Source organism: Rhinatrema bivittatum, chromosome 1, assembly GCF_901001135.1.
Source record: "Rhinatrema bivittatum chromosome 1, aRhiBiv1.1, whole genome shotgun sequence".
NCBI lineage: Eukaryota > Metazoa > Chordata > Amphibia > Gymnophiona > Rhinatrematidae > Rhinatrema > Rhinatrema bivittatum.
In genome coordinates, this window is record NC_042615.1 from 686,766,338 (window position 1) to 686,792,309 (window position 25,972).

A 25,972-nucleotide genomic window follows, 5' to 3' on the forward strand; every position below is an offset into this window, starting at 1 on the left:
GCGGTGGTTACTACCCTAAACCAATTAAGCCTGATACTTCACTTTGAATGCATATACAGCGTTGCTCTCTGCTTCAAAGGCAGGGAGAAGTTTGGAAAAGAGGTTTTACATTCAGACAACATCCAACAAGGCATTGATCTGTGCAGTCTGGGTAAACAAGCATCGGGGTAACTTACTTGATGCAGCGGTTACTACCAGTAACCATTAAGCCTTATGCTCACCTTTGATGCAACTCTAACATTACTCTCTGCATCAATTACAGGGAATGGCAGCAAATTTGAATCAAACAGTTACCAACAAGGGCCCTGAACCTGGCGGTCAGTGAAACAGATAAGTTTGGGAAAATAAGTGTGGGAGCTTGCTGGGCAGACTGGATGGGCCAATTGGTCTTTTTCTGCCGTCATTTCTATGTTTCTATATTTCTATATGTTTCTAAGCCCCAGCCGCAACTGCTTCCTACAACACTGAATGACATTTGTTTTGTCCTGATGATACTTCCTGTCCTGCCACTCTCCCTCTAATAGCACTGTTTATGTCCATCTATTGCATCATAGCTAGGCTCCTCCACTGTTCTGGCACTTTGGCAACACCCCTTCCAACCACAGCTGCACACACCCTCCGCTCACAGTGTGGCTCAGCTCTGCCACTGTCCGGCATTTCAGTGGCCCCCACCACAGCTGCATACACCCTCCGCTCACACTGTGGCTCAGCTCTGCCACTGTCCGGCACTTCAGCAGCACCCCTCCCCCCACCCAACCACAGCCGCAGGCGTCATCCTCACACACTGTGGCCCGGCACTGCCTCTATTCACCTGCCCCTCGCTCTTCTACACTGCATCCTGGCTGCGTTGCTCTTTCTGCACCTTGCTAGCCTGTGTCAATGCCTCAGAAGCATAAATTCCTGACCCATCCCACTCCACACTCCAGCTCCTCATCTGCTGTTGCCCACTCCTAGTGACAATACTGGTAAAACAGAACCCAAAAAGGTGAAGTATGAAATACCAAATATTAATGATTCACCTAAGAGTGTAGCTGAAACAAAGTGCTCTGTGGACATATAATGATAACTCATAAAACACAAATTATGATATCCTTATGACCATCATACAGACATGCCAGAATTACTCAAAACAAAGGTTAGGAAAGTCTCCAAGTGAACCATGTTTGTTTTTTAATCATTGGTCATGCAAAAATCAATTCCAGAAGCTATTTTTTATAATGCAAATAAAATCACTTAGTTTCATGTTTGTGGTTGAAATCTTGAAGACACTGTGCCAGTGTTTTGATTTTCCAGGTGAGCAGAGACACTGAAATGCACGGAAGATTTGCTCACCTAGTAAATCGAAACACTGACACATTGTCTTCAAGATCTGAACCACAAACATGAAGCTAAGTGATTTTATTTGCATTATAAAAAATAGCTTCTATAAAGAATGGACTTTTGCATGACTAATGATTACAAAACAAATGTGGTCCACTTGGAGACTTTCCTAATCTTTGTTTTGAGTGATTCTCGCATATCTGGATGATGGTCATAAGGCTAATATAATATAAGGTTTATCAGTTGTCATTATATGTCCGCATAGCACTTTTGTTTCAGCTATACTCTTAGGTGAATCATTAATATTTGGTATTTCATACTCCAAAGCAACATCTTACACACACATACACTCAAGTAATTGTTGTTACCATTTTGTTTCTACCATAATATCTTCATCATGACACTCATGACATTATTCTGCAGCCCACCTCTTGCACACTTCCAGCCCCATCATAAGCAAACATAACTCCACAAATTCTTCAAGCTCCAACACCATCATCCACATACATAAACCCACTACAGTCACATTCTTAACTTCATACACTGTACAAAAGTAAATGCAGATCACACCAACAAAATAACCTGCAAAATATAAATCCCTCTTTCCCTCTCATTTTTTGATGGGTTTTCAGCTAGTTCTTGATAATAGAGCAGTTTCCTCTCCAGCCCATAATAGCACACAACAGCCCTTATCTGCTTCTTCCTTTGACTTGAGAGGTCCCATAAAGATGAGCTCAGGTTTTGTTTGAACCTTTTCCCTCCTCTGGAATAGTGATGATGTCCCGGTCCATGTTGGGCAGCTGCATGCCTGCAAACTCCATGATCATATGAAAATTCTGTAACTCATTGCGATTGCTTATAAATCTATGTACTGCAAACTCTTTCGGCTTCTGATACCATGCATTATTTTATGTGTTTAGCATGTAACTGGCTGTGAGATGTAAATTAATAACTGAAACTGCAGAACACAAAATGACTCCCTTAACTCTTTCCTACCAGCCAATTCCAGAACTCTATAGCTGCATTAACTATAGTGACACCTAGTGTCCAGAACTATGTTATACTCCTAATCTATTCAGTGATTTAAAAACAAGATGTAACCCCTTTCCTGAAAGTAGATTATTCTTTCAGGCCATATTTATGGCCCAGACAGTGGTATGAACATTCTCTGTGTGTTGAAGGGAGATGCTGTGACAAAACAGGCAGTGGGTATTAAATATCATTTTACTGATTGGTAAAAGGCAATTTAAAGTCCATCTTTAAAATGTGTGCAGTTACAGTTGAATTTATTACAGTTAGGGTGTCTCAGCTTGGATAGGTGTCCTTTTCTTCAGCAAACGGGCCATGCTTTTCATGGTGGTGTAGAATGTGCACTAAAGCTCTCCCAGAGGCCTATCTGGGATTCCTAGGTTAGGGGTCCCCCTTCTAGTATAGAAAAACTGTCCTCACAAACGAGAGAGATTACTTTCCTTAGTCAAAATCTTCCTAGACTGACGTTCTGCTGTCACCGGTGCTTGCTACATTCATAGAATGGCTGGGCTCGCTGGCCTTCAGCCCCTGACCTCTGAGTCCAGCCAATGAGGATGACTTTCTTCAAAGGAGCAGAGTTAAACACAGTCCCTTCCAAAAATAGGTATCTCTTAGCCTTCAGACGCCTCATGCTGCCAAACCTGTCACAGGAGCTTGCCTCTTTCGGGGAGTGAATGGGCTCACTGGTCTTCAGAACTGGAGCGGGGGTTCCAGCACAAAGAAGTCCTTCCTGTAGCTGAACTTCCTGAGACCCTCTGGCAGGGTGTGCGCAGAGGAGGCTCCCCCTCAGAAAAGCAAAAACCTGATGAGGCAGGGAGGCAAAACCTACATTTTTACTGCTCTGTGTCTCTCCTGAACTGATTCTAGTCATAGCCTGAACTTACAAAATGGCTGGGTTATAAAGAAAGGAACAACCAGTCCCAGCTCTCCTATTTATTTATTTATTTTAAAGTTTTTCTATACCATTATTTACCATCATGGTTTACAAAAAGGCACATGTAATAGCTTAAACTTTACAAAAGGTGCCATTCATAACTGGTAACAAACAATTCATTAGAGACTATTTGATTTCTGACTTAAATTGTCCTTTTATACACCTCTCTTGGGTGATTCCATGCGGTTCATTCTCAGTAGGTGGGAGGAGGGTAAGAGGGGGATGGAAAGCTCCAGAGGTGTTTAATATCTAGAGATGGAATTAAGGGCATAAAGTGCTGGACTGGAGGGCCCTGCCACAAAGAGAGAGAAACTGAAACTGGATTCTGAAAGGTACAGGAAGCCAGGGTAAAGCCTTCAAAGCAGGTACAACACGGACATATAAATGGTTGAAAACCTGCAGGAAATCTCACTGGGTAGTAGTTTGGCCTCCAGGACTAGTATAGCAGCGTTAGAACGATTTGCTTTAAAACCCGGAGAGAACAGTTCTAAAAATGTTGCAAAGCTTTGGAGGAGGGGAAACCAAGCAAATAGATGGATTCTACGAGAAAATACTATAAGCCGCCTGGGGTCTATGCTAGAACGGACGATAACTTTTTAAAATAAATAAATATGTATTCTAGTCCTCGAATGTACATGTGATTATAATTTATCATTTTCTGCTGAAAATTACCTTCATAAAAAGTTATAACAAGCAGCGTTACTGTAAGAGCCGATCACTGTATGAATAAGACCCAATGTAGGAGTTTGGCCCTGCGCTATAGGAGTCGGACACTGTTGCTGCATGATTTACACTGCTGCACTGTAGCAACAGCTCCTACGCCATAGGAATCTGACACTAATGCTGGCAGCGTAAATCATGAAGTGGCAGGCCAAGCAACCAGTCCTGGTGCTTCTTCCCCAGTCAGTAAAAGCCGGATTGTGAAACGTTTGCTGATCTGTTTTGCATTGCTCTGTGCAGAGCCGGTGTCTCGTGACTCTGTGAAGTAATTAGATTCATTTATTCTGCTTTTAGATGTCGAAACGATGGAGCTGAGCTGCACTGAAGTACCTCTTTACGTAAGTTGTGCGCCACTGGGAAACTGCACTGAGAAGGCCCTCTCTTGTTACTGTTGGCACGTTGAAGGGTAGAATGATGTAACAGAACTCTGTTTTACGACTCTGAGGCTTTTAGGTGATCACTTGTCACTGCCTATCCAAATAATTTGAATAATAATTTTTGTAAACATTCTTGAAGCCCTGACTGTTCTTTTTAGTCTCGACATGTATGTGTGTTGTAATTCTACATGAATATACTAGAAATGACTTGAAATTGAGTTACCTTAGTTCATAATATTCTGAATGACATTTTAAAATGTATTTATTTAAAACCGTTTATATGCCACATTATCCTAGGTCTTAAATTGCTCGGAAAAATACATTCATAAAACAGACAACAGGCAAAACAAAATACATAAAACTCTTAAAACCCCCCAAAACAAAACACTTTTATATACTGCAGCTAATGATGACGTTTTGAAGGGGGTTTTAACTGTTCCATTGGTTAAAACAGCACGACTAACCCAGGTCAGGGAGCGAGCATCATCACTAGCTGGACCCATCTTATGGAATACAATGCCCCTTGAAATAAGATTACAGAGAAAATTCAAACTGTTCAAAATAAATCTGAAAACCTGGCTTTTCAAACAGGCATTTTATAAAGGGAACGGAGAAAGTAAGTTAGGAAAAGCGGGCATAAAATAAATCAGCACCCAGCACACAATCTCCTGGTAATTATTTTACTCTTACTGATAAACGTAGAGAACACTTGAAAGTGCTAGAATGAATCACATGTAATCCAACCATGTGACATGTATCAAAAGGACAATACACGACATAAATCAAGTAGCCTTTGTATGAATTATATGTTACCGAATACCTATTGGCACTTCTGTAAAGTATGAACGATTTCTTATTATATGTGCCTTTTTGTAAACCGTTGTGATGGTGAATAACTTAATGACGGTATAGAAAAGATTTTAAATAAAATAAATAAAGATGCATTTTTTTTTGGCACAAACAACATTGCCGCAGATCAGTCCGCAAAAGCTAGAATATCTTAACTGTCCCTTCCAAAATGTTGAAATTGCTGATATTTCAGACCTTAAGCATTTTAAGTCTCCAGGGCCATATGGCCTGACAGCTCATTTTTATAAAACTCTAAAGCCACTTGTAGCAGAAATTCTTAAGAGCTTATTGCAAGCTATGAATATTAATGGCAAAATGCAAAACTCCATGAAAATAGCGAATATAGTACTTTTACCCAAACCTAGCAGAAATGATCGTATCGTCCAATATCTTTATGCTAAGCTTCTGGCTAATAGACAAGGATATTCTGCTGGATCTTATATCTAATGGGCAAGCAGGTTTTGTTCAAGGAAGGAAACCTAGTATAAACGTCCATCGTGTGGAACTTAATAAGGTCTAAGGTTATAAAGACTCTTTAATAATTGGTTTTGATGCTGAAAAAGCTTTTGATCGGGTGTCCTGGACTTTTCTTGGCAAATGTTTTCAATGCATTTGGGTTTGTTGGAGTCTTTTCTGAAGCTATTAAAATATTATATTCTAAACCAGAGGCGAATTAAAGTTAATAATACTCTATCCAACACATTTTCCCTTAGAAAAGACAACCTCCAAGTGTGTCCATTGTCACCTTTGCTGTTTATTTTGACTTTGGAGCATTTAATAATTTGGAACACCAGTTAAAGGATGCTTTGGAGAAGGGCAACGTGCAGCCTTCCAAAGCTATGCTCTTTGAAGATGATATCCAGCTATTTCTCCCAGATGCTAGAAGTAGATTGGGTGGGTTCTTATTTTTTCACACATATGGTAGCTTTTGAGATTTAAAACTTAACCTGGAGAAATCAGAAGCTTTGTATCTTACAGAGAATTTGCAATAGTCAGTCTGATTTTCTTTTACAATGGGTGGGTGAAAAGATAAAATATTTGGGTGTGCAAATACATAGATTGCCAGAAAAGTGGTATCAATCTGATATTCCTAAAATTATTCAGGTTTTTCAGCAATAAAAACAAAGCTGGATGAACTTCCCCATATTATTGGTTGGAAGATTGGTGCTTGCAAAAATGGTTCTCTTGCCATATATATACATATTAGGAGTACCACCCAGGAAAAAGATTTAGGCATCATAGTGGATAATGCATTGAAATTGTCTGCTCAGTGTGCTGTGGCAGTCAAAAAAGCAAACAATGTTAGGAATTATTAGGAAGGGAATGGTGAATAAAACAGAAAATGCCATAATGCCTCTTTATTGCTCCATGGTGAAACTGTACCTTGAGTACTGTGTACAATTCTGGTTGTCGCATCTCAAAAAAGATATAGTTGTACTGAAGAAGGTATAGAGAAGGGCGACCAAAATGATACGGGGGATGGAACAGCTTCCTTATGAAGAAAGACTAAAAAGGTTAGGGCTGTTCAGCTTGGAGAAGGCTGCTAAGGGGGGGATATAATAGAGGTCTTTAAAATCATGAGAGGTCTAGCATGGGTAAATGAGAATCATTCAGATAATAGAAGCACTAGGGGGCACTCCATGAAGTTAGCAAGTAGCATATTTAAAACTAACTGGAGAAAATTATTTTTCACTCACTTAAGGAATAGCCACTGCTATTATTGGCATCAATAGCATGGGATCTATTTAGTGTTTGGATACTTGCCAGGTACTTGTAGCCTGGATTGGCCACTGTTGGAAACAGGATTCTGGGCTTGATGGACCCTTGGTCTGACCCAGTATGGTTATGTTCTTATGTTCTTAAATGTTGCGGATATGGCTGAGGAAAACAGATATTGTAAAATTAAACAGAATTTGCTCTGTTTATATGAAAAGAGAGAAGGCCCAGAATTTCATTATCAAAATATCTATACCAAGGTCAGAAGGGGATTGGGGTTGTCCAGATTTCAAGTTTTATAATGTAGCATGTCTCATTAGATCGTTTGGTGATTGGATATGGCATACTAATTATTATTCTGATATCAATATGGAAAAGCTTTTGCTACCTTCCTTAGATTCTCGATATATATTGCATTCTTGGAATAAGGAGCTACCTATTGAGGTTCGGCATTCCTTGTTGGTTACCGCTATGCTACAAACTTAGGGGTCATTTATCTAAGTGCGAAAAACGGTTTTTAAAGCATGCAAAAATGCCATAACGCAAGGTGCGATGTAAATTAGGAAAAGGGGAAGGAGTTTGGGGTGGGATTTGTGGCCAAGTGGGCTGGCTTTGCAAATTGCACAGCTTTAACATGGATTTTAACTACACCTTTTTCATTTGCGTTAAACCGAGTGATATAGCTTTATTGCACTTTAGTGTTTTCAGTATTTAGAGAGAGAGAGAGAGAGTTTTGCGGTCCCGGTTGCTGGACTTACGACCGGGTCCTTAACTTCGTCCGCCCTGGGGTCCCGCGAAGGGGTCCGGCATTTTTCAGGCCTTCTCAGCCTTCTCCGTGACAGCATCTCCATGAGGGAGATGCCACCGAGCTCCGCTTCAGAGCTCCGCCCCCCTTAGGCACGCGCGGACGCAACGGGAGAAGGCAGTTGGGAGGCGCAGGGGCAGGAAACGAAGGCCGGCCCCCGAGATGACGTCAGACGCCGGCAGGATATTTAAACCCGGTGTCTGACTGAAGACGTCTTGCAACAGACTTCATTCTAAGGAGTTGCTGTTGCTTTCCACATTCCTGATTCCTGTGCTCCTGATTCAGCTATCTCGCCTGTTCCAGCCTCCGCTCCTGATCCAGCTTCCTCGCCTGTTCCAGCCTCCGCTTCAGTTTCAGCTTCCCAGCCCTCAGACCGACTTCCTGGTTCTTGACTTTGGTTCGTATACTGTTCTCTTTGCCTGCTGCCAGTCCAGATCCTCGGACTGTTCTCCACTCAGCTGGACTTCTGCTCCGGGAGACCGCTCCTAAGTCCCAGCGGCCCGGGTCCTCACAGGCTCCTCCCGGGGGGATCGCGGGCTTCCAGTGGCGAAGCTCCTGCTTGGTCTCCCGGCTCCGTGCCGCCTCCCGGCCTTATCGTCTCTGTGGAGTTCTCTTCTCATACAATCTTCATCTGCATGGCCGGCCCAAGGGTCTACTAACCCTAGCAATAACAGTTTGCAAGGCCATGGACCCAGCAGACATTTCAGGACTCCAGGCCATTCCAGGAATGGCACAACGTCTGCAACAACAACAACACTGTCTGGACGTCCTGGCAGCTACCGTCGAAGGGTTGGCCAACCGTTTGGATACCATTCCTCCAAAGATGCCTCCAGTGCATCTTCCAGACCAGGTTCTGGGGCCTACCACATCCACTCAGTTACTGGCTCTGCCTTGCTATTCGGGCGAGGCCAAAAGCTGTCGAGGATTCTTGAACCAGTGCTATATAAGATTTTCACTCCTACCAAACCAGTTCCCTTCTGATTTGGTGAAGGTGGCTTACATCCTGTCCTTATTGGATGGAAAAGCGCTGAGCTGGGCTTCACCAATGTGGGAGCGCAATGACCCTCTTTTGAATAATCTTCGATGAGCCCGCACGTCAGTCTACCGCTACTTCGGAACTATTACAGCTGCGACAGGGACCGGAGTCCTTAGCTGATTATGCGATAGTTTTGCACGCTGGCCACGGAGGTGGGATGGCGAGAGGACAGCTTGCGTGGTGTTTTTCTGGAAGGGCTATCCGTACGCATCAAGGATGAGCTGGCAGCTAGAGACCTTCCAGATGATCTAAACAGTCTGAGTTGGCTGGGTGAATTAACTGCCGTCTGTAGCAAAGGGCTAAGGAGGATCGTCCACCGCGGAGGCAAGTATCATTGGCTCTTGCTTTTTCTAGGCCTCTAATGTCTCCTTCATCTCATTCAACTTCTCATTCAGAGCTCCCTGCAGAGGAACCTATGCAGCTGGGAAGGACTCCTCTGACTGCAGAGGAGAGACGACGACGTCGCGCTTTGGGCCTCTGTCTGTACTCTGGCAGCAAAGGCCACTTCCTGGCCCAATGTAAGGAGCGTTCTGAAAATGCCAAAGCCTAGGTGCCACAGGGGAGCTGTTCCTAGGCTGTGTTAATTCCGCTCCTCAACGTGTACCGTCCCAGTGACCCTAGAGTACTCTAGAGGGTCCTTTTCCACACTCGCTTTCATTGACTCCGGAGCAGGAGGGAACTTTATCCTGTATGATTTGGTACAACAACTTCAGTTACTGGTTCTTCCCCGTGTTCTTCCACTTCAGATCACCTCCATTCAGGACACCTTATTGCCAGGAAGTATCTCAATCTCTACCGCCCCCATCATGCTCCGGACTGGAGTACTCCATTCTGAGAAGATTTCCTTTCTGGTTTTGGAGAAAGCAGTACACCCTATAGTACTAGGGTTACCCTGGCTGCCACAGCACTCCCCGGTTATTCATTGGGACACTTTACAAGTGGCAAGATGGAGTTCATACTGTTTTTCAAATTGCCTGACCTCTCTGTCACGGGCCAGTGTAGCCATAATGAACACTGCCTTCCATCCTCAAAGTAATGGACAAACTGAACGAATGAATCGCTCTTTAAAGACCTTTTTCCGAACTTTTGCAACTGAAAGACAAGATAATTGAGTAACATTATTACCTTGGGCTGAATTTTCATATAATAATCACACTCATTCTGCCACCGGGAAGTCTTCCTTTCAATTAGTTTATGGAATGCAACTCAAGCCACCGTTACCTCTTCCAGTAACCATTCCATCTCCGGCAGCCCAGCTAACTGCACAACAGCTCCATGCTCTTGGAACTCAATTCAGAAGAAACTACTAAGTGCTGCAGCCACTGCAAAGAAGTGTACCGATAGACATTGCCGACCGGCCCTGGTGTACCTATCAGGTGATAAGGTCTGGTTAAGCACCAAGAATATCTACCTTCGGTTACTGTCTCGACATCTGGTTCCTAAATTCTGCGGTCCCTTCAGAGTGGCAGAGAGAGTGGGGGGTGGGGATGGTATCTTATCGCCTACGTCTTCCCACTACTTTGCGAATTCATAATGTATTCCATGTGTCATTACTCAAACCTGTGATTCTTTCCAAGTTTCATCACAAACCACTAGACCCTACGGAGACTCCCGTTACAGCTGAGACAACGTACCAGGTGCGGGAAGTAACACACGTCTGCTTCCACCATCGATGGTGGGAGTACTTGCTGGCCTGGGAGGGATGTGGGTCAGAGGAGAATAGCTGGGAACAGCTAGTAACATCTTGGACAAGGCCCTTCTGCAGCAGTTCCACACGGACTATCCTGGTAAGCCGGGGCTTCCGAGGAGGGGGCGTAAGGGGGGGGGGGTACTGTTGAAGTCTCGGTCGCTGGACTTGCGACCGGGTCCTTACCTTCCTCTGCCCTGGGGTCCTGCGATGGGGTCCAGCGTTTTACTGTTATCGCTGGGGTTAGTGGACCCTTGGACCGACCGTGCGGATGAAGATTGGATGAGAAGAGAACTCCGCAGAGATGAAAAGGCTGGGAGGCGGCACGGAGCCAGGAGACCAAGCAGGAGCTTCGCCACTGGAAGCCCGCGATCCCCCCGGGAGGAGCCCGTGAGGACCTGGGCTGCTGGGACTTAGGAGCGGTCTCCCGGAGCAGAAGTCCACCTGAGTGGAGAACAGTCCGAGGATCTGGACTGGCAGCAGGCAAAGAGAACAGTATACGAACCAAAATCAAGAACCAGGAAGTCAGTTCGAGGGCTGGGAAACTGAAACTGAAGCGGAGGCTGGAACAGGCAAGGAAGCTGGATCAGGAGCGGAGGCTGGAACAGGTGAGAAAGCTGAATCAGGAGCACAGGAACGAGGAAAGCAACAGCAACTCCTTAGAATGAAGTCTGTTGCAAGGCAACGTCTTCAGTCAGACGCCGGGTTTAAATATCCTGCCGGCGTCTGACGTCATCTCAGGGGCCGGCCTCGGTTTCGCGCCCCTGCACCTCCAACTGCCTTCCCCTTGCGTCCGCACGTGCTTAAGGGGGGTGGAGCTCCGAAGTAGAGGTCGGTGGTGTCTCCCTTGTGGAGACGCTGCCACGGAGAGGGCCAAGAAGGCCTGAAAAATGCTGGACTCCGTCGCGGGACCCCAGGGCAGAGGAAGGTAAGGACCCGGTCACAAGTCCAGCGACCGGGACTGCAACAGAGAGACTGACTGACTAGCTATAAGGCCCTCATACTAGGTAGGTATTTATACCTCTATAAGAAGCCCACCTAGTTACTTGAGGTTTAGGTAGGAGTGTAGGGGTTAGGGGCCACTTTGACATTCAAAGTGAGATGTACGAACAGAATAGTGCTCACTTGTGAGGATTTGATGACCTTCGGAGTGAGGAAACTCAACCAAAGATGAGATTTGTGCAGTGTTCTCTCAACCTAGCTTGATGGACTCTCTACCTGGGTAACATCAAGCTAGGTTGAGAGAACATTGCATAAATCTCATCTTTGGTTGAGTTTCCTCACTCCGAAGGTCATCAAATCTTCACAAGTGAGTATTGTTCTGTTCGTACGTCTCACTTTGAATGTCAAAGTGGCCCCTAACCCCTACACTCCTACCTAAACCTCACCTCTAGTAACTAGGTGGGCCTCATATAGAGGTATAAATACCTACCTAGTATGAGGGCCTTATAGCTAATGTCTCTCTCTCTCTCCCTCCCTCTCCCCCTCTCCCCCCCCCTCTCTCTCTCTCTCTCTCTCTCTTCCCCCCTCCCACAGTGGTTGCAGGTAGGAATTGCAACAATTGTGGTACTTACCGCAAAGTGCAAAAAAGTTATCACAGTCTGCAGTAATACCTGCACTAAGATAGCGCACTTTGCAATAAACAGCCTATTACCATAAAACATGCCCCTTTTCTTATTGCATGTGATATTTAGTGCATTTTGATAAATCCAGGCCTTAGACGTTTGTCATGGGTTTATTGTCGCTTTCCTGGGATGCTTCCTATTGGCTGTCTTTGATTGGAAATCCAGAGTTTTTAGGGGGGGGGGGGGGCTAGAAAATGTTTTAGAGAATTGGCGCAATGGGGTTGGAACTTGTCAAAACTTCTTGGATATGGGCATGTCTAAACTGTACTCTTTTCAGTATTGTCAGTTACATCTGGGCATGAAAGAGTTTATATGCAAATTGTGGAAGTTATAAAAGTAAAGATTGGATTGTCCTCTGGAGTGTATATGTTGGTGGCTTTCCCAAGGTTAATACAACTCTATAAGGTGGGGAAGCAATTACTATTAATTGTTATATAAATATTTACATTCTGATTATACATACATAAGAGTGTGACAGATGGAGGAAGAATATGAATAAAGAAGTTACTGAAGATCAATCAGTTATTGGCAGGTATAAGTATGGTATATAAGACAACAGAATCTGCCATAGTGAAAGAGCAACATATGAAATTTATGTATCGTTTTATTTTTTTTTTTCAGCATGTAGAGATTTTAAAGCAAAGCTTTTTAATTCGGCGAGATGTCTGAAATATAAAATGCATAATGCTTCATTATTCCATGGCTTATGGGAATGTCCAATGGTGCAGAAGTTTTGTGGCAAAGTGTTAGATTTTCTATCAAAACTGCTAAGATTGAATATACTTGCTGCCATGTGTGCTTGGTTATATAATTGATATCTCTGTTTGTGATCAACATGCAATGTTATTTACCTTGAAAAGTATGATGATAGCTAGGCACAGTATATTAAAGCTTTAATTTTGGACACTTAATCATAGCCTCCTGAGTGTTTTTCTTTTAGCACTCACATCTTCAAAGGGCAGAAAGAAAGACTGATACCTCTCCCAGGTTTGAGAACTAATTCATCCCACTACCTTGGTCCTAAGAGGAGAGATTCCTCCCTCGCCAGAAAAAAACCCCTGCCCTGAGGCCCAAGAGAATTGTGAGAGGTGAGAAGTGGATACATGGCCCCAAGGACTCTGTGTGCCCCTGCACTTAAGCAAACTGCAAGCAGGAGTTATAGCCACATGACAGCTCTGATGCTTGGAGACCTGGCAAGACATCCAGGAAGCAAGAGAGATAGCTAGCAGCCTGGGAGTCTCCTGGATTATCTGGTAGACTTGGGCTATCCATAACTAACTGACTGATAACTATAAGGAGGAAGAAAGCAGGTGTAATATGCTGCTGATAGCAATGTGCTACACATTCTGTTCCTCAGGACCCTAAATCCAGCATAGTTCTTGGCATCTTGATTGTCTGATGCAATTTGTAGCTCTGTCTAAGGGGCCTCATCAACACAGCAGTTTTATAGGCCCAGCGCACAGGATTTCCAGTGGGGCGCACCCTGAAGTCGCCATCACTGCTTTCCTACAAAAGAAGCTTAGTCTTCTCAGCCGATGCCTGAGCAGCAGGTTTGGTTCCTGTGCATTCCTGTGCTTTTGCTGTCTTTCTCCTGTGACTGGCTTGATTCCTGACTCTGGCTTGTTTGCTGCCTACCCTAACTGTTTATTGCCTTTTACCTTGCATGAACTCTGCCTGCCCTAACCTTGGCCTGCCTCCTGATGTTGCTCGAACTCTGCCTGCCTCAACCTTGCCTCCTGATTCTGTTCTGGTGCCTTGGGTCCTGACTGTCAGCTACTGTATATTTGTCAGAGATGTTTTCAATATAAAGTAGCAATATAAGTTAATGTCAAATCTAGGATGGTGGTCAATATAACACCAATTTTTGAAATGGGTTCTAGGAATAACTAAAGAAACTACAGACCATCTGAATCTGACATTAAAGCTGGGCAAAATGGTGAAAACTATTGTTAAGAACAGAAATACTGGGCATATGGATAAACATGGCTTAATGAGGAAGAGCCAGCATAGATTTACCAAAGGGAAATATTACCTTCCTAAATCTACTAGGATTCTTTCAAGATATAAATAAACATATGGATAAGAATGATGCTAGAGTATATCTAAGTGTTACAGTTTTGGCTGCAGTGCTACCGCCTCACCACCAGGGGTCCCTCTAGTGCTGGCTCTCCTGACAGGCTCAGTCCATCTCCTATGTCCACTCTATGCTCTGGGTGTGCCCTTATAACCCTGCCTGACAGTTGCCTCGGTGCTTCGGCATCGAGCTCACCTGGGCTCCCTGCTCTAGCCTTGCGCGGCCTTCGGGCCTTTCCTTGCCTTGCCTTGCCCTGCCCTGCGCGGCCTTCGGGCCTTTCCTTGCCTTGCGCGGCCTTCGGGCCTCCTTCCTCGCTGTTCTCACCTGGCCTACGGGCCTTCTGACCTGCCTGCTCTGCTTACGGTGTGTGGCCTACGGGCCTTCTGTGTATGTGTGGCCTATGGGCCTTCTGACCTGCTTGCCCTGACTACGGTGTGTGGCCTACGGGCCTTCTGTGTATGTGTGGCCTACGGGCCTTCTGACCTGCCTGCTCTACTTATGGTGTGTGGCCTACGGGCCTTCTGTGTGTGTGTGGCCTACGGGCCTTCTGACCTGCCCTGCTCTGCTTATGGTGTGTGGCCTACGGGCCTTCTGTCTGTGTGTGTGTGGCCTACGGGCCTTCTGACCTGCCTTGCCCCGCTTATGGTGTGTGGCCTACGGGCCTTCTGTCTGTGTGTGGCCTACGGGCCTTCTGACCTGCCTTGCCCCGCTTATGGTGTGTGGCCTACGGGCCTTCTGTGTGTGTGTGGCCTACGGGCCTTCTGACCTGCCTTGCCCCGCTTATGGTGTGTGGCCTACGGGCCTTCTGTGTGTGTGTGGCCTACGGGCCTTCTGACCTGCCTTGCCCCGCTTATGGTGTGTGGCCTACGGGCCTTCTGTGTGTGTGTGGCCTACGGGCCTTCTGACCTGCCTTGCCCTGCTTACTGTGCCCTGACCCAGCCTGGACCCAGACACTGCTTATTGCCGCCTGCCCTGACCCAGCCTGAACTTAGACTCTGCTCCTTGCCGCCTGCCCTGACCCAGCCTGAACTAGACACTGCTTATTGCTGCCTGCCCTGACCCAGCCTGGAACCAGACACTGTTTCTAAGCTTCCTGTCTCTCTCCACCTGGAGCCACCCTGCTGGGTGGTGTTCACGCCTCCTGACCGGAGCCCAAGCGTAACACTAAGTTTTCAGAACCATTTGATAAAAGACCTCATGAGAATCCTAATAAAATTTAAATCTTGGAATAGGAGGACCTATTTCTAGCTAGTTGTCCTTCAGAAGCCAAAGAGAATTAAGGTGACATGAGCATGTTGACTCTGTGGGTGGTTTTGCAAATCAATAGATGTTTGAGTTCTTAACTGTAAAATATGTCAAATCCCCTACTCCAAATGTTAGGTATTAGATAGCGCTATAGTGATATGACCTTCATAATAGGCGTCATAGTGTGGTAATTCTTACCATTTTGTCACTCTGCCTTATGCTTAATCATTGGTCAGTCCATTTTTTATAATATTTTCCGTGTGCTAGTGCTCCGTGTATTAAAACGTTAACTTCATTAGTACAAAACTTGCAGTCTTTTTGTTGATACTTATCTTGACTTAGATGTAATTTCTTTGCATGTTATTAGCCCGAGACTCTCCTCACAGATGGTCCGTAGCAATGCGACCAATCTCACATCGCTTCTCCGGTGTCTGTGCCCGACACTGTACAGGGTTTCGGACGTGCGTCGTCCTTCCTCGAGGGCAAGAATTCATATCAGGCTCATCATGGCTCCCAGCGTTTTTTGTGCATCTTTTCCCATATTTTGCAGTTATTATAATTGATCCCTATCTCATTTCACAACGTAGAGGTCGATGACCGGGGGATATTGGTGAGTTCTTAACTGAGCATGATGATGGAAAGAAGTCTAGGATAGCTACTGCAAACATGAAATAATGTTTTTACTTTATAGTAAATCAATATACAAAAAAATTGGGGGCTTAAAATAATTTTTTAAAGAATGGTACAAACATACACAGGAAAAGTTATTCACCATTTTAAATCAGAGTAAAGAAGGAATAATGAGAGCAATAATGAGCTGTGGGGCATCCAACTAAATTAGCTGGATAAAATTATCTGGCTAATAGGAGTATGCTGTGTTGCATCTGTGGACCCTTGGTTCAAGGCAGGATTGGTGCTACTTGCAGGGAGGAGCCCTGCAGGTTCCCAACTATGGCGGGCAGACCTGGGCAAAGCAGAAATCCAGTGGGACCTTCGCTTACAGCAGCCCTTGATTCTCTTGGGTAGAGCCTTTGGGTGCCGGGGCTGGCAGGACTTAGGTGGGATCTCTGATGGTGGCAGAAGTGGAGGTCCGTGGATGTCTTGGGTCGTAGGCAAGCAGGCAGTTAGGCGATTCAGAGATCCAGGCGATGGTCAGAGACAGGCAGTGGTCACAAGTATCCGGGGTCAAGCTGAGATAAAAAATGGGTCTGCATCCAAGGGAGGAGGAAGGACGGATAGGCAGAGAAGGCAGGCGAGGAGAAGAACAGGCAGGCGGCATGAAGGAAATGGAGACACCTGGATGAAGAATTGAAGACAAGCTGGATGAGGGTAGAAAATTCTGGAACCAACACACACTACTCAGAAGTAGAGGGACCTGTTGCTGAGGTACGTTGAGACTGGATTGTTGCCCTTTTTATAGGGTCTAGATACTGACATCATCAATAGGGGCCGCAGGGAATTTCCCGCCATGGTCCCTTTAAATAGTGGCAAGGGGTTCACATGCCTAAGGAGAAGCCAGTGGCATCCTCCTGTGTGCATGACTGATGGAGGTCTCTGTGCCAGGAGGTGGCAGGTTGGGCTGGAGAAGCATCTCCGAATTGGGACGTGACATGGCGGGCTCGGACCTGGAGGTGAGAGTGGCAGTCCGTGGGAATAGCTGGCATACCGCCAATTGTAACACAGAGGAACAACTTTTGTTTTTGTTCGTTAATTTGTTTAAAATTTAAGACTATGGGGGAAGCACTGCAGCCTATTTTGGTCTCCAAAATTGGGGTTTCTCATCAGTTCTAATAAAACTGATGGGTAGACATAATCAGTAGGGTGAAGGCAAGCCAATGCATTGGGGCTATGTCGTGGAACCAAAAGTGGCATTAATAGCCTAAGGCACCGTAAAGAGCAAAGAGGTACCAGTAGTGCCAAGAGTTCTCCAAGGTATCATCAGAGAGGCAAAGAAGCAGCAAGAGTGGGAAGAATACTCCAAGGCTTCCAAAGAGGGCACCAACAGTGGCATGAACCCTCTAAGGTGGCACGAGAGGTAAAGTAGCACAAAAAACGGCATCAATATCCTAAGGCATCAACTTGATGAATTGTAGTTAACCCCTTTCCGGTCCACCCCGAATATATTTGTCAGTGAGCCTATTGTATTGTGTTTTCTCATCCTGAAAGGAATGGACTTCTCCTCCAGGAAATTATCCAAATCTTTTTTAAACCCAGCTACACTAACTGCCCTAACCACATTATCTGGCAACCAATTCCAGAGCATAATTGCTTGTTGAGTGAAAAAGAATTTTCTCAGATTTGTTTTAAATGTGCCACTTGCAAACTTCATGGAGTGCCCCCTAGTCCTGATGTCAGTACTGGCAGAAAAAAAAAAGATCCAGGGAACTTAGAAGACCTTGGGGGAGGTGTGCAGGCAGCTGCAAGATTTCTTTTCTCCTCTCTATGCAGTTAAGGAAGAACAGAGCTTCTGGGATTTTTACTTTCATTTTACAAATTCAGGGCTGGTAATACTAGAGCTGTGGAAAATTCCTGCCAGGGTTTATGTAAATGAGATAGCCTCTACCTTCTTGCTTGCACGTGCTATAAAGATGCTGTGAAGAGCCTGGTGGAATAACAAATTTGAGTTCCCACTAATTGAGTAAATTCAAACCTCATCCAGATGTGCTATTAGGTTAAAAAATTCCCACATTCCCACAATTCCTACAACTTCATACAAAGAAGGGGGCTTTTTATGGACTAACTGTAGATTAAAACTTGCTCTAAAGCGCCCTTGGGAACTATTTAAACTGAGGTCATCCTAGAGTACTGATCTCACTATGGAGTGGCATTTGAAATGTCAGTCTGGCTTTGATCTAGTGAGGGAGCAGAAGGTGTTAGATCTTATCTCTTCAGAGACTGCTCTAAAGTGCCAGAAAGCCACTGAAGCTGAGCACAGAGAGGACAGGCTTACCATTCTGTGGAAGTGTTTTTTTGGTTTTTTTTTTAATTGGAGTCAAAGGTAAGTAATAAGTTCAGAAAAATTAGCTACTTGTTAAAATTTTGGTGGACACATGGAATTTGAATTCCACCATTGATAGAGAGAGAGAGAGAGAGAGTGTCTGTTATGAGATGGTTCAAGCATCATTTGCATGTACTGTGCAGTTCAAACAGCTGATGTTTGAAATGTGTGGGGCTCCATAGTTACAGGAGCCTTGTGGTTCAAACAGCTTCTATTTCCACTGCAGGGGCTGCAGGAAGGTAGAAGGAAATGCAACTGTACCTGCTTATAGGTGCTGGCTGCAGGTTTGACAGAAGCACTTACGGGCCGATACAGTACAGTGCGCTCCGATGGAGCGCACTGGTAACCTGCAATTGGACGCGCGTTTTCCCTTACCCCTTATTCAGTAAGGGGCGGAAAACGCACGTCCAACCCGCCGAACCTAATAGCGCCCTCAACATGCAAATGCATGTTGACGGCCCTATTAGGTATTCGCGCACGATTCAGTAAGTAAAATGTGCAGCCAAAGCCGCACATTTTACTTTCAGAAATTAGCGCCTATCCAAAGGTAGGCGCTAATTTCTCCGGGCACCGGGAAAGTGCACAGAAAAACAGTAAAAACTGCTTTTCTCTGCACCCTGTGACTTAATATCATGGTGATATTAAGTTGGAGGTCCCAAAGGGTAAAAAAAAAATAATAATTTGAAGTCGGCTGGCGGCTGTCGAGTCGAAAACCGGACGCTCAATTTTGCCAGCATCCGGTTTCCGAGCCCGTGGCTGTCAGCGGGCTCAAGAACTGATGCCGGCAAAATTGAGCGTCTGCTGTCAAACCCGCTGACAGCCGCTGCTCCAGGCCAAAAGGAGGCGCTAGTGTCCCTAGCGCCTCCTTTTGCTCATTTCTACCGCCGGACCTAATTTAAATACTGAATCGCGCGCACAGGCGAGTGGCCTGTGTGCGCGCCGGGAGAGCGGGCGTTTGCCCACTCGCCCGCGGACTTTACTGAATCGGTCCGTTAGTGAACGTGGGTGTAGCAGGGACTGAGAAAATGGTTTGAGAGGGGATAAAAGCAGGAGAAAACTGGGACTGTGAGATAAGAGCAGGGACTGGGTAGGAGAGCAAGAACTGGAGGACCTAGGGGAGGTTAGAATGGGAAGAATGGGTATTGGGCAGTGAACGGGTACTGGGAGGTCAGGGACTTGAGGATTAGGGGAGAGAACAGGGGAAGAATAGGATTCAGAACTAGGAGGAGAGTAGGGGACATGAGGGCAGTAAGAATGAAGACTTGTGGGAAGAGGGGAATTTGGGAGAATGGGGACTCTGAGTGGGGTAATAGGGGAACAATGGGGACTCAGGCATTGGGGCATTGCAAAGAAAGAAACGGATGGGTATTGGGGAAGAACAAAGGAAGGATAAGATTCAGGGACTAGGGAGAGCAGAAAAGGAATTGGGATTGGGTAGGAATCTGGAAGAGAAAGGGACTTGGGGACGAATAGGACTCAGGAATTGGGGAAGAGCAGGGGAAAATGGACACTCTGGGGAGAGCAGGGAAAGGATAGGAGTCTGACTGGGGTGAGGGTAAGGACTCAGGAATTGGGGAGAGCAATCGAAGAATGGAGACTGAGTCTGGGAGAGCAGGGACTGAGACTGAGTGGGAAAATGGAGACTTGGAGATAGTGGGGTACAGAGCAGGGATTATTGGGGACAGTGGGAGCTCAGCAAGTGGATGGGTATGTGGGGGTTGTTAGATGGATTGAAGGGTATGAGATGGGGTAAGAAGAGGAGGTTGAAGGGTAGGATGGTGTTCATAGGTGCTGTGAATTACCTGGAGGACAGAAGAAAGGGTGACAACCCATGAAAAGGAATGGGGATGCTGTGAGAGAGGGTGGGAATGGGTGAAAGAGGAATAAAAGAAGGCTGGGTAGGTGGTGAGTGACAGAAGAACAGTCTGGAGGCCAGAGAGGGAAGGAGTGACAGCTGGTGAATGGATGAGAGGGACAGAAAAGTAGATGAGTTGGGAGGGGTGAGTAGAGTGGTCAGAAATGGAGGTCTAGGGAGTGGGTAAAAGATACAGGGGAAATAGGAGGCTGAGGAAGGAGTGAGAGACAGGGGGAATGGGAGGGGTGAGTAGGGGAGATGGAAAGCTGGTAGGTAAGTGAGGGGTAAAAAGAAGACAGGGCTAGAGGATTAAATGGGGAGGGGGAGGGGGTGAAATTTAGCTATGAATGGCTAGAGAGGCAGAGAAGAGAGAACTGGAGAAAAAAGATGAAAAGGAAAGATTAAAGTCAGAAACAGGGAGGGAAGAAGACAGAAGAAATGGAAACATGACTCTAGAAAAGAACATAGCAGAAGACAAAAAGACACCAAGACCAACCCAATCTAAAAAATAAAATGCCCAGACAACAAAAAATAGAAAAAATATTTTATTTTCTGTTTTTTAAAAATGGAATATGTCAGTTTTGGGAACGTGCATTTCTTATATCTTTGTTCTTTGCTAGGGGAAAATACTTTGTTTCCCATTCTCTGGTGTTACGCTGCACGCAGAGTCCAGCTTCTTGGGGGTTTCCATTTCACGTCTGCATGTTTCTGTTTTTAATTTGTTGTCTCTCATTTTGTATTATGAGGGGTTGGTCCGAGTTCTGCATGTGTGACTGAGGTGAGGGATTCTGCTAGCAGGTAGTGTTTATGTCGGGATCTATAGCAGTCTCTTTGGCGTATTGGTGTTCTAGGGCCTGTAGTAATGTTTGTATCACTGCCCTTTCTTAGGCAGAGTTGTTGCTATTTGAGTTTTTGGAGTCGGGGCTATTATAGTATAGCAGGTTTGCTGCATAGCTTCTGTGTCTTTTTTGCAGGATTTTGTGTTACTTCAAAAACATGTCTGACAGTGAAAAGTGTTTATATTGCTGTTACTGAGGGGACATGGTGAGTTGTAAGGGGAAATTCCTATGTCCATTGTTGAGAGAATTTCTGTGGATGCAGAGTGTGTGTTACAGAACTGGAGGTGCAGGATGTTTGTTGAAATTCTGTGTCTTCCTATGTAGCTTGCAGACTTCATTTCCATATCTATATAGAAGAATTGCTTGAATAAAGTTATCAAATAATTTAAATGATATTTATTATTTATTTGATTTATATACTGCTGTTCAGGCACTTCAAAGTGGATTACATTCAGGTACTGTAGGTATTTCCCTGTCCCCAGAAGGCTTAAAATCATAGAGGACCATATTCAAAAGCCATTTAGACAGATGATTCCCAAGTTATCCGTCTAAATGGCAAATGTGGCATATTCAGCCACTTGCTCGGCTAAATTATAGCCGGATAACTATAAAATGTATCCGGATAAAAAAGGGGCATTTCATGGGCTTTCCTATGAGGGGTTCAGTTATCCGGCTAACCTAGCGAAATATCGGCTCTGTCAGGCTAGATTAGCCACTTTTAACCTGCTTCTGAGCAAGTCTAAAGTCATGCGGCCTAGTGTGGCATGATAACATGGTACTTAGCTTTTCAAGATATTTGGTTCTCTGGCTAAGTAGCGCTCTGTCATCAGCAAAAGATTCAGAGGGCTAATCCCCTCCTCCCCTCCCAATGCTTACTACAAAGGCTCTCAGGCCATACTCTCCATCCCAAACCTTTGTTAAGACTTAGGATGCCGGCCCTGGTCCCGATTTTCCATTAAAGAGGCTCAGGCTGCCTCCCTTCCTATCCCCCCCTCCATCATTTCGACCCTCCCCAGTCTCCCCCAGTATCTTTTAGATCTGAGCCGGCACCTCTGGGCTCATGCCCCGGATGTTTTAAGTACCCAGCAATGCCCCTGTATGGCAGAAGGCCAGAGTAAGCTGTTGCATTTTCTAAGTTCCCACTATGAGATGTTCTGCCCTTGAGCAGGACTATGACTGAATAGAGTTAATGATACTCAAATCAATCAAGAGAAAAAAAATTAGTGTCTCAAAATAAGTATGTTGGCTGAGAATTTTCAGTTTTGCTACATTTATTTATTTATTTATTTAACATTTTTTCTATACCGACCTTCATGGTTAAAATACCATATCAGGACGGTTTACATCGAACAGGGGTAAAATAACTAGATAAAGGAAGAAAAACAAAGTTACATTACAACGAGGACTGTGAACTTGGAAGCTTAGGAAGCTAGAAGAGAAATATAAAGTTAAGTTAAAGGGAGAGAAACAAATTCCGGACTAGAGGTAGTCCAGACTAGAGATAGTCCACATGTTAGAGTCGGTATCCATGCTGTCAAGGTATTCAGAGGAGGGGAGGATCCATTAATCATGGGTAGATAACGCCTAATGTGTATCCCAGGGTTCTGGGAAGGCTTGGCGGAACAGCCACGTTTTGAGTTTTTTCTTAAAAGTTAGCAGGCAAGGTTCCAGCCTAAGTTCTGCAGGGAGGTTGTTCCAGATGGCTGGGCCTGCTGTCGAAAATGCTCGGTCCCTGGATGCGATGAGTCGTGTGGCTTTGGTTGGAGGGGCTTGTAGCGTTCCTTTGGATATTTCTCTCATTGGCCTGTTAGAAGTATGGAGTTTTAATGGAATTTCAAGGTCGAGATAAAGGAGATTATAGATGAATTTGTGTATTAATGTTAAAGATTTGTGAAGGACTCTGTAATTGACTGGTAACCAGTGTAGATTTCGGAGGATGGGTGTAATATGATCATTCCGGTTGGTGCTTGTCAGGATTCTAGCTGCAGCATTCTGTATCATCTGGAGAGGCCTGATGGATGAGTTGGGTAATCCTGTGAAGAGCGCGCTGCAGTAGTCTATTTTGGCAAAAATCAATGATTGAAGAACTGTCCTAAAGTCGTGGAAATATAAAAGGGGTTTGAGTCTTTTTAATACCTGTAGTCTGAAGAAGCAGTCTTTGGTTATAGTGTTAATCATACTCTTTAGGTTAAGACGGTTATCAAGTATAACCCCAAGGTCTCTGAAAAACTGCTAGCTAGAGCAGCCCCAGAATATAAATAAATTACTTTCTGTGCTCTTGGGATTAACACAACCAGCTGAGGGTTACACTCTACTTCCAGATCTCATGTCTAAGTCTTAACAAAGGTTTGGGATGGAGAGTATGGCCTGAGAGCCTTTGTAGTAAGCATTGGGAGGGGAGGAGGGGATTAGCCCTCTGAATCTTTTGCTGATGACAGAGCGCTACTTAGCCAGAGAACCAAATATCTTGAAAAGCTAAGTACCATGTTATCATGCCACACTAGGCCGCATGACTTTAGACTTGCTCAGAAGCAGGTTAAAAGTGGCTAATCAGTTTCCATTTAATATTGCAAGTTGTAATAAACTTAATGGGATTCTGTACTTGGCTCCAGGGGAAGGGAGGCTGGCAGTTTCAACCAGGGCCAACTAACTGGGTCAGTGCAGGAGCAGCCTACTGAGGTCTGAGACAGGTAGGAACAAATATGCTCCTACAGCACTTTAAATAGTGACATTTTGACACCAAAAGAGAAAATAAGGTATGAGCTGCTGGCAGGAGACCTGAGAGCAGTCAGTAGGAGCTGGGTCAGTTAAAGAATGAAGATGGCCTGAGTGGAATGAGAGGCTAACAGCAAACTGGTGTGAAAGGCAAGAGAATGGGTAAGACTGGTGATGGTTGGTGGAGGCTCGGCCTGCAGATGGATCTGTTGGGACAGCCAGAGATGAGCCAAGCTCAGTTTGAGAGAAGAAAGGCTCCAGGTGGGAGAAGGATCACCATGCTGTGCTAGTTGGAGGAATTTTGAGGCTTTAGGAGAAAGACTAGGAAGTGGTTTGTGTCCTGGAGATCTGAAAAGCAGCAGTGTGTGGTCTAGGAGAGGGCAGAGTATCAAAACCACGATGAAGCACATGAGATCTGGAAGTAGAGTGTAACCCTCAGCTGGTTGTGTTAATCCCAAGAGCACAGAAAGTAATTTATTTATATTCTGGGGCTGCTCTAGCTAGCAGTTTCCATCCCACTTTGACTGTCAGTCCCTGGGGGAGGGGATTCCTTTTATGGGGGTAAGCTTTTGCTTGTGGCCCAGACAATGTTAAAAGGTTCCCAGTGTGTGTATACTATATTGGTGCCTAACATGAGGTGAGAGGCTGCAATAACTCAGACAGGGCCAGGTCTTGGTGTTAAATAAAAGTTTACTGATTAATATTCATAAATTAAAGTCCATCTATCTATTATCATGAAGTTACACCTAAATGTTGGTAATGCGTGGCACTAGGTAGATGGGTGTCATTTTTCCAGGCATCTGGGTAACCCCATGGTGATTTTTAACACACAGCAGTGTATCCAGCAGCTATGAAGGAATCCTAGTGGAAGGGTCCCTAACTTTTACTACAAAATCCTACCTTTGGACATCTTCTCCACAGACACCTAGCCTGTCCTGGTTCCCTTGGTGTGTGGAGATCCAATTGGGGGTCTCTTGTTCTTGTTCTTCCATCCTTTATTTATTAATATTTCTAGGGTACTTCTCTTGGGGAAAAGTCAGTGAGATGAGACTAGTTCTCAGCTCTGCAATCCCAGTGGGGAGGGGGGATCCAAAAACCTCCCCACGCTGCTCAAGTCCACAACATACTTCAAAAGTTAGACTCGATACATCTTCTGCCCTCACTGCCTCTCACAGCAGGATCCATCCCTGGTGCTTGCCCACCTAGGGTTTAGAGTAGGCTGACAGGTCTTTGATCCCCTGATGAGAGCCTTTTTGCCCCTAAAGGGTATCAGGCTTAAAAATCTCTCTCTGCAAATTATTAGAAGGAGGACTCTCTGGCAGGGAGTGCATGATGAGGTGTCACTTCTAAATGAAACTCCTTTTGGGTGAAGCTGGGAGGCCTCAGCAGAGTGTACAGATCAGACATCCTTATCTTCATTTGCTTCCTCAAACTGATCCCAAAGTGTTCTAAAATGGCTGGGCTAAATAGTGTTGAGGCATCCAATCCAGACCCTCCAGGTAGGAGGGACTGAGGAGGAGTATAGATGAGTTCTTACTAAACTAGAGTGTTATAATACAGGGACAGTGACATCTGGTGGCCAGACCGGGAGGGGATGCCACAAGGGTGACTAATTGAAGATCCAGGAGGGTTTGAGTGGGAGATATCCAGAAATCTTAGTGCTGTGGTAGGTAGCAGGCTGCTTGAGGCCAGGCTTGGTGAGAGAAGGCCCCAGGATCTGCTGTGAAGCTCACCCAGCCAAACTACAGAGCAATATATTCAGTCTGACTGGAGAAGCAGAACACCCCAGCAGTTCACTGGTAAATTGCACCTCAGACTGTGATTCACTGGGATTTCCCATTTAACCGATATGAACACATGAGCCTAGAGGGAGAAATGAGGGGGAAGCAGCTCTATATGTTCTAAAACTGAAGGAGGAGAAGTCCATTAATGGCTATTAATCAATTATACTTAAGGAATAGCCACTGCTATTAATTGCATTAGTAACATGGGTTCTTCTTAGTGTTTGGGTAATTGCCAGGTTCTTGTGGCCTGGTTTTGGCCTCTGTTGGAAACAGGATGCTGGGTTTGATGGACCCTTGGTCTGACCCAGCATGGCAATTTCTTATGTTCTTAATCATCGCTTTGTGCAGCCCTGTTGTACCTACC

General features: G+C 45.1%; 1 protein-coding gene across 3 annotated transcripts in view; it reads left to right on the forward strand.

Annotated features, from left to right (window-relative positions):
• ARHGEF28 (Rho guanine nucleotide exchange factor 28) overlaps positions 1-25,972 on the forward strand; it is a 585,749-nt gene that overhangs the window by 107,688 nt on the left and 452,089 nt on the right. For all 3 annotated transcript variants that reach the window (XM_029574889.1, XM_029574896.1, XM_029574905.1), the window contains exon 2: positions 4,298-4,341. In XM_029574889.1, the coding sequence (XP_029430749.1) occupies positions 4,309-4,341 (33 nt within the window). In that variant the 5' untranslated portion in view covers positions 4,298-4,308. The remainder of the gene's footprint in view (positions 1-4,297; positions 4,342-25,972) is intronic.